This window comes from Nothoprocta perdicaria, unplaced genomic scaffold (assembly GCF_003342845.1).
Source record: "Nothoprocta perdicaria isolate Ctin4 unplaced genomic scaffold, notPer1 scaffold_32, whole genome shotgun sequence".
NCBI classification, from domain to species: domain Eukaryota; kingdom Metazoa; phylum Chordata; class Aves; order Tinamiformes; family Tinamidae; genus Nothoprocta; species Nothoprocta perdicaria.
In genome coordinates, this window is record NW_020455555.1 from 1,124,885 (window position 1) to 1,133,988 (window position 9,104).

General features: G+C 37.1%; 1 protein-coding gene across 1 annotated transcript in view; it reads left to right on the plus strand.

The window, feature by feature from the left end:
• Positions 1 to 8,885, plus strand: part of NRG3 (neuregulin 3) — a 230,662-nt gene extending 221,777 nt beyond the window's left edge. Inside the window, exons 12-13 of the mRNA XM_026042983.1 lie at positions 2,527 to 2,697; positions 6,803 to 8,885. Coding sequence (XP_025898768.1) covers positions 2,527 to 2,697; positions 6,803 to 7,310 — 679 coding nt within the window. The 3' untranslated portion in view covers positions 7,311 to 8,885. The remainder of the gene's footprint in view (positions 1 to 2,526; positions 2,698 to 6,802) is intronic.
• Positions 8,886 to 9,104: the final 219 nt, after the last annotated feature.

Sequence of the window (9,104 nt, forward strand, 5' to 3'; positions counted from 1 at the left end):
ATTCACATCAATATCCATTAAAAGATTTTTAAAATGTATCTGTAGCTTTCCTTAGTGGGCTTTGTGAACACCTCAGTAACTGAGCTTGTTTCTTTTACCCAGTGAGAAAGGAGTGCATAGGTAAGAAATTTTTATGAAAGCTGAAAGGATAAATTGCCTAAAATCTGAAAGGCATTGCTTGCCTCATAGGTAGGGATGCTTCAAGAGAGAAACAGAGTAGGTGCATTTGAGGGGGCTTGTGTTACACTTCTGGAGGAAGAAATATGCAGATATTCATAGTGCCCTTTGACAGTTTTGTAGAAAAACAAAAAAAAATATTGTGGTGTAGTCTCTTAAAAATTTTAGCAAATTCTTACTATCCTTGTTTTTGGTGCTTCAAGAAAAGAACTAGCTGTAAAAATCTGCAAAAAAAAAAATCCTAGCATGTTCAGTAAATTTGCCTTGTCCATGCCCACCTATGTTTTTTGTTCATTTTTTACYTGCTTTTTCCTGTTAGAAATGGTAGAAGCATAGGAACACCACATTAGGAACAGTTCAATCATTTAAGCTCTGCCAGTGCTGGAGCTGTGTGATTGCAGCATGATGTTAACACACGCCTGCTCACTTGTGTCTGCCTGGCCCCTGCATCATTAAAAATGCAGTAAAAATGTGGCAACGTGAGCTTGAGTGCAAGGGGAGRAAGCGCAGGTGGGGAGTTTGTCTGAGTCCTTGCCGCTGTGTTTAGCAAGTAGCTCAGGTTACCTGCAGGCCTTGCAATGAAACCTGCTGCAAGTGCTGCACTTACTGCGGGTGCGCGTTTTCAGATGGAAGACCGTGGGCACTCGCCCAGACGAGGAGGAACACAAGAGCATCAAACTAACCACAATGAAGCAGTACCTTTCTAGTCACAAATAGTCAGCCCAAAATGTGATGAATGTAATTGGTTTGTTGACTTTTCTAGTATGTTGACAGATGTAGTGCAACCAATAAAAAAAAAGGTAAAATCCATTATTCATCAGGAACTTATTAATTCAGCTGCATTTTTTAAGATCCCCTACTGTAATAACCCACAGAATCTCCTGAACCGAGAATGCTTACTACTTTGTGATGTGGTGGAAATTTTATTATAGAGAATATGGATTGTAACTCACAGTTTGACCTCATCTTCAAGATTAAAAGGCTAATACCTGAGTTCAATGTTTATATTATTTAAAAAAAAAAAAAAAAAAAAAAAAAAAAGTGGGAAAGTACAGGATGGGACATTTGTTATCTAAGTGACAGGATTGATACTGTTGAATTTCTTATGTTTTGATTTTGGAGAGAAAGGTAGGGTTTCATGGAAATGGCATGCTCCAGGGAAGTTTGTCCAAGATACTTAGTCCAGGTAAGATTTGCTCCAGGAGTAAGCATGGCCGTAACTTGTAAGTAAAGTTCCCACTAGATATAAAATGGAGATTGCCCTCAGGACAGGTTATGGGGAAAGAGACACAAATTTACTAATAATATTTTGAACAGTGAATTGTATCAAAAACTGAAATTGTGCACATAACCAAAGGTAATTATTCTTAGCCTTCACCTACAAAACCTATATTAAAATGTCATTAATGATGTGTCAGAATATTAAATAACTTGCATGAATTTCTGAGTCCTGGGTGATGCTGGGAGAAATAGGAGTATCTGGAAAGGGAACAGCTAGTCATGCTGTGCAGTACTGTGACCTATTAAAACTAGAAATAGGTTACATCTTGCCATTATTATTATTCCTGCTTTAGCAAGCACTGAATGTATTGTTATTATAATAAAACTATGGGAAAATCAGAAACTGCTTAATTTTTGGACAAAATGGAAAAATCTATTCTCCCGCAAAAATGCTATATGAATACTGTTTTTTAAATACTATTTTCTAGAATAAGTCAAAAAATACTTAAACCTGATTTTATSATATTTAAATTTGCATTGTATCACATGAAGAAACAACACAGTATTTAGCAGTGTATATAAAAGGAGATTTCCAGCTATGAATATCTTGAAATCTTGTCTGATGTTTAGAATATTTTTGTTGGCTTCTACGAGCTGGGAGTTCTTCAGCTTCACTAAAATGTTTTCTCGCAGTTTAATGTCATCAGATCAACAAGCAGAACCACCTAGGCTGCTAGGTTATATAATGGGCTCTAAATTTAAGATATGTTTGTGAGCTCAGCTGAATATGATGGACCTATGCTATTTATACCCTCTGAGGAGTCAACACTCCATACTAGGAATTATATATGTAGTGTAGAAAAAAAGAAGCATCCCTCATTAAATATAAGAAAACATTTGATTTACTCCCCACTTCTTTTTAATCCTGGAAGGAAGCTGATCTATTAAATATGGAGTAAACAACAGCCAACTGTGAATTGTAGCATTGTGTTACCATAGAGAATTTTTCCTAACATCATGGACCGAATACCAAAGTTTACAAAAACAGCAATCTATGTATTATTAATTCTAAAGCTATTTTGCAGAAGTTACGATCTTGCTTTCCTGTACTTCTGCTCTTTTCCCTAGAAGCCTGTCTTCATGCTGCAGCCCAGGACAAAAAGGAGGGATTCTACATAAAAATGCCTTTCGGAGGACTCCTCCCTTACCTCGGGGTAGGTTCAATGGAATCACAGGACCAGCATATCAGCAGCTAGAAGAGTCAAGGATCACAGACCAGGACAYAGTACCCTGTCAACGGTAAGTAGGAAAATAACCAAAGTGAACCAATTTGTTAGTAGCTGCAAAAGAAAAGTTACTATGCTTTGTCATTACAGTACTTGCAACATTTTTAGTGAAATGAGAATTCAGGGCTTAGAGTACTGAAAGCAGAAGTATGTTTTCAGCATTTTGACTCTTTGAAGGTAATATGTTTTTATTTGGCTGACTGCTCTTCCAAGGCTTTCTAGAYTTTAGCAGTAATCCTATTACTCCTTGTTACATAGGAATAAAAGCAGTGATCAGACAAACTGGAAGTGATTTGCTGCATGTTACTTTTTATATAAAGATCATTTCTTGAGCAATGCCATGATCTACAGTTCTTGTGACCTATGCATTCATAGAATCATAGAATGCTTAAGGTTGAAAGCAACCTCAGAGGTCATCTAGCCCAACCCCCCTGCTCATGCACGGTCACCTAGAGCACATGGCACAGGGTTGCATCCAAGCGGTTTTTAAAGATCTCCAAAGAAGGAGACTCCACAACCTCTCTGGTTGTGCATTGTTTCTTCCATCAGTGCTGTAAATGAAAATTACTTAGGAGATCAACTTTCATGTTTTTAAAATGCATATTGCAAGATGTCTTTGCTGTAGACTGAAGACTGACCCCTTCACTTGGTTTGGCTTTGAAAGTACACAAAAGATCAGATATTTTTCCTCTTTCTTTCAGCTTAGTAGAATATTGATTGGATTTGGGTTCCAGCTAAACATAAAGTCTGAATGTCAGTGTTTCTGAGCATCTACAGCTGCCTTTGAAGTCCTTTACAATTGCTGAGCTATTCTGCATAATATCTACATATCCTCATTGATTTCCAAACAATTTCCAGAATCTATACATATTCTGTGTAAAACTAGAACTGAGATGGGATACAATGTGCAAGTCATGACTAAGTGCAGTGAAGTAAATGAAATTATACTGTGGGAAGACAGCTGTAATTTAAAGAACTACTAGAAATGGCTTTACGGAGTGTAAGACTAGAGTCAACTGTGTGTGTAGTTTTTTTTGTTTTGTTTTGTTTTCGGGAGGGGGAAGAAAGGAGCCATTTAACTATCCACTCAACCACAAGTGCTCCCTAAGAGAAGGTGTCTTTGCATAGGTGTGTCTTTGCAGAAGTACACCTGTGCAAACATAGAACACGCACAAGCACTCCAACTACACACTCCTGCCTACCCTGACTTTCCATCTTTTGTGAGTGCATTTTAAGAATAATTATCCTTCTTACTCTTTGTTCCTTTGCAGAAGAAACCTGATTATTACTTCTCCCAGGAATGTTACCATCTTTTGTGTAATAATGTAGGTTTAATTCTTTAAGGAAGCTGTGAATCAGAGTGCAAACCTTACTTTAATGAGCAGGCGAACACAGTTTTCCTTGCTAAGTGTCAGTTTTGGGAAGCAGGCTGCTCACAAAGACTGCAGCCTCCTTTAGTTCTTGAGAAGTGAGAGAGAAAATATAGCACAGCTATAGTCTGGACAGTTGTATTTACTCTTGGACAGCAAATAAGTTTTAGTATTACATGTCCATGTCATATTGACCTATATTATATTTGCACTTCTACAAAATGTTGAGCTTTCAAAATGTTGAACTTTAAACTACCCTTCTGCCCTTAATCCACTCAAGCACTTTATTTTGTGCGTGTCTCTGTAAAACACAAAAGTTGTCTCTCAGAAATAGTTGTCTGAATGTATCAAAAGGTACTGTTGCCACTCTGTGCCACTCATATCCCCTTGGTCTGTTAAGAGTCTGTGAGGGTGTCAAGAATTTACATGCAGCTAAGTGGAGAGCATTTCCATTGTTTTCAACGGCTGTTTGCATTACATGATGTTAATTGTTAATGTGAACATGAAGATACATAAACACATCTATATATGTAAGACCCATGTCACAAGTACAGCTAGCAAATGGTGTGTGTATGTAGGCATATGTACTCATAAGACCGAACTAAAGCCTATTAACGCCRGTGGAATGACTCCCAAATAGTCTTTGCGTGAGCCTCATACACTGGACAGCTACAAGCACTGAGGTTCACAGCAAAATTATTTGTACCGTGTTAAATTCAACCTAGTTTGTATTTTAAGTTCCGCTCAGTTCTTTAGGCACAAATAATCTCTTTAATATCTAAGAAGATAGTATAACTAGTATTCCTGGTTCAGTTTCAGTTGTTAATTTAGAGTCCTGAACTTTATATGGATGAAGCAGATAATTACTACTACATATTTATAAATGTTTAAGTTTCTTTTTGGCTTGGTTTTAGGAAAAGGGTAGAGAGAGAACTGCACTTTGAAACACATGCGTGAATGAGTTTATTCAAACAAAAAGCAACTTTTTAGATGGAAAATATAGATATCCTTCTTCAAGAAAAAAATACAGTTCTGGGAATGTTTGTGAGATTATAGGAGAAGGTAATCACCACTCTGGACTTGCAGATATAAGTCTGGCTCAATTGCAAACAGAAACTGCCTGGCATCACAAGTAGAACCATGAATCAGTTTGTAACTATCAGAACCCTGGGTCAAACATGGGCTAGATATAAATGCTAAATTACAAAAGAGAATTTTCTGGTGGTTTGAACAATTACGGAATAAGCAAATGCAAAGGAAGGCAGATTGTGCACAGATAAGAGGAATCTGCAATGCTGTGTTTGCATTTAATTTTTAAATTGTCCTCCTTGTGCAATAGTTTGCCTGATCAGTATTTCATATCAATCTTTTTCAGTTTGATATTAAAAGGCCTGCTATAAACAGGCTACAAAGGTGTCCACAACGTACGTGTTTGTGCAGCAGTGTAACATGCACAAGAATCATGTGTCCCAAAAAAGGTGCTTGATCAACTCTCTACCCTAATTTTGGACTGTGACCGTTTTATGCACTTCACTTTTCATTAGTTTTTTCTTCTGCTAATCCTGAAAGAATTAAAGCACGTAAAAATAGAGGAATATTCCTAACAAAATTTAATGGATTCAAAAAAAACCTTAAAATCAGAACTCAGACACCTGTTTCTGTACTAGATATATCTAGATATCTAGATGTTGCTTTCATTGCCCATGAGTAAAGCATATGAGACTTCATCATTGTCTTGCTTTGCTAAATAAGTGATGTGATTGCAAATTTAATGAGAAAGAAAGTATGTTCCAGGACTGAGATGTTGTTTATGATCCTTTGTAATTGTAACTAGCAGAAGTACTAACTTTCAGAGCACCAGATTTCTAGTAATACTTCTTCTCAAATAGGAAACCTAGTTCTTTTGCCAGGTTTCCTTTATTATATACTTGCTTTACTTTCTATGTCTGTTTTTTAAATAAGCAAGTGAAAACATTTCTCCATAAGAATAATTAATTTGACTTTCAAACAAAATGGAAATACGGATGAAATTTCCTAAAAGCAACTTCAAAGTAAATAAAATCTGACTGTGATATGGGTTAGTGGAGGATAAATGATTTCCCTTGAAAATCAGCAGAACAGACACTTTCCAGAGTTTAATATATTAGCTCTATCTTCAGACAAGATAAAAAAAAAAAAAAAAAAAAAAATCAGGCCAACATCAGGACTATAGTTGGGTGAAAATATTGCATAATTTTTTGAGGTACAGTGCCTTTAAGGTCCACTTCTTTCGCAGGGAGTACAGCCATTTCCGTGTTCCCACAACAATATTTTGTTTGAAGTTCATTTTTCTGCACCTTCCAAAGAACGTTACTAATTAGCTATTTGACCCAGGGGTTCTGCAATTAAAGAAAACATCGGTCCATTTCGGCAGTTTGGAACATAGGGACAGTATTTTAAATTTAACTTCAGAAAATTATTAATTGTAATGAATTAGTCACAGATAGTATAAACTCTCAAAAGCTTTTAAAAAGGAATTGCCCTTATTCTCATACACAGGCAAAGAAAATGAGGAGAGAAAAGCAGCAGTGCTTTACCTTACACAGATCTGGGAGAAAAAGACATGTTTCCAGAGTCCAGTGTTGTCCCCAGGGCTGATCCTAGTGTGCAAAAACAGATATGTTTAATGAATCTCATGCAACATTTCTACTGCTGGCTGCATCTAACTGCTTGATGTACAACACTTTTTTTTTTTATTATTCTTTTCAGGTGTTCATCCAGTGTTTTAAAAACTCCTCAGAATACTTCAATAAATATGCAACTGCCTTCAAGAGAGACAAGCCCTTATTTTAATAATGTGGATCAGAAGGACTTGGTTGGATATTCGTCTTCAAGGGCCAACTCAGTTCCCATCATCCCATCTGTGGGCTTGGATGAAGCCTGCATGCAAATGCAAAATGTTCCTGAAGTAACAGGCATCAAATGGTGCAAAAACTCCTATTCTGCTGAACTTGTCAATGTGAGTTCCCCAGTCAGTAATTGTCTTATAGCAGAACAACATGAAGTGAAAATATTGCTAGAAACTGTCCAGRAGCAGATCCGAATTCTGACTGATGCAAGGAGGTCAGAGGACTACGAACTGACGAGCCTAGAACCAGAGAACAGTGCAAGTGAAAACACAGCATTTCTGCCCATGAGCCCCGTGGCCAAATCAGAACGAGAGGCACAATTTGTCTTAAAAAGTGAAACACAAAGAGACTCAGTATTGACCAAGTGACTTTGTGTGGGGGTTGTGGGAGGGAAAATAAGAGATTGGTGCATTTGATGCTTTGCTAAACAGGAAAGGAGGAAATTAAATACAAATTATTTATATGCATTAATTTAAGAGCATCTACTTAGAAGAAACCAAATAGTCAATCGCCCTCATATCATAGTGTTTTTTAAAAAAATATTTTTTTAAGGGAAAGAAAAGTTCCAGGAGGGATGAAGCTTACATCAAGTGCTTTCTAAGCAGGATTATAGATACAGTTTCAGTTATTGAGCATTTTAAAACTGTCCTGTTTGGCTGGTAGAAGGCTTAGGTTATGTGTATTTTTTTCAGTAAAATCCAAGACCATTCTTAGATTCATGGCTGGTTTCAGGGTAGTGCTGCAGTCACCTGCTGACCAGGGACTTGGTCCTGACATGAGCCTGGGCCGCTCTTCACCTCTTGGCTCCAGGTTCATAGCATGAAAACAAAGCCACAAAGACCAATTCCTTGCCCAACTTCTGTGGTTTGCCACCAATTGCGGAATTGATAGTAAATCTGCAGATGAACCAGACGCTTAACCCTTCTTTACTGTGTAAACCCAAGAAAGTTGTAGGAGGAGGTTTGGGTTGGGGAAAAGTCCTGTGGGGTTGGGGCCTACCACAAGGCAGGTATCAGGAAACGCAGTCACTCTGCCCTGCTCTGAGCTTTGCTTGTCCAAGCAGGATCCATGGAGAAAACAAGAGAAGCAAACTGGAAGTGCAAGAATGTTTCATGGCAGGTTTGGTTTTGTTTGTTTTTAACAGTGGGAATGTAAACTCCATTGTTCGTTACTAAACCCTCCACGTTACTGAATCGTTATACTTTGAAGGCATTTGTATAAGCACCCAGGAGCACTTCTGAGTGTGTATGTGTATTTTTTTAAACTTATTTTTATTATGGGTTGTTCAGATATGAATCAGGGAGATCCAATATGATCAAAATCCAGCAGAAGTGTGTTCATGCTGCCCTAATTTGTTCCTGCTTTTAGTTCTCCAGTCACTTTAATTAATCATGGCTTAGGCTTGTGAACTTTAAAGCTTCAACCCTGAAGATGGTTCAGTACAGACAGACCCACAAACTTGCACATTTCTAACTCTAATGGGCAGTACAAGAGCAAATGTTTCTCACCAAATCAATCCCTGCACGGGATCAAGGCCTTAGAGAAGAAATGCCATTTCCTGGTTGCAGTATCCCAAGCACATTATAAATATATTTTTGCATTTTTTTTTCTTTTGAGATCCTCTTCACCCCCATACAACTGTAACATATGTCGATAGTGCAATGAATTGGGTCCCGAGACACACGCATTCCTGTTTTTATTATTATTAAAAATCTGCTTAAATTACTTGTGGGGAAAAAAAAGGAAAATGAAGTATGGTAAATAATTGCCAAACAGCCTTCCCTAGGTAATGTCAGAAGATTGATTAAAGGAGAAAATTATCGTATATACAGATTGTATTAAAAATATTACTTTGCAGCAAATGAATTACTACATTGATTCGATGTGCCCCAGACTTTCCAGTTCACATGTTTCAAGACTTTTCAAAATAGCACAATTGATCACAGAGTGCTGTTGTATGTTGAGTCAGAATAAAGCAATATTTTAACCTCTGTCAAGTAAATTTGAAAAAGAAATGCTGAAAGTGTATGTCATTTATTTTGTTCCCAGTTAAGGCATTAAAAAAATTCCAATTCACAAGGCTTATTCAGCAAGTCTTATTTGGGAGTTTTTGTTTGTTTGTTTTTAAGACAAAGTGGATGAAATTGTCTTGTTTACAGAAC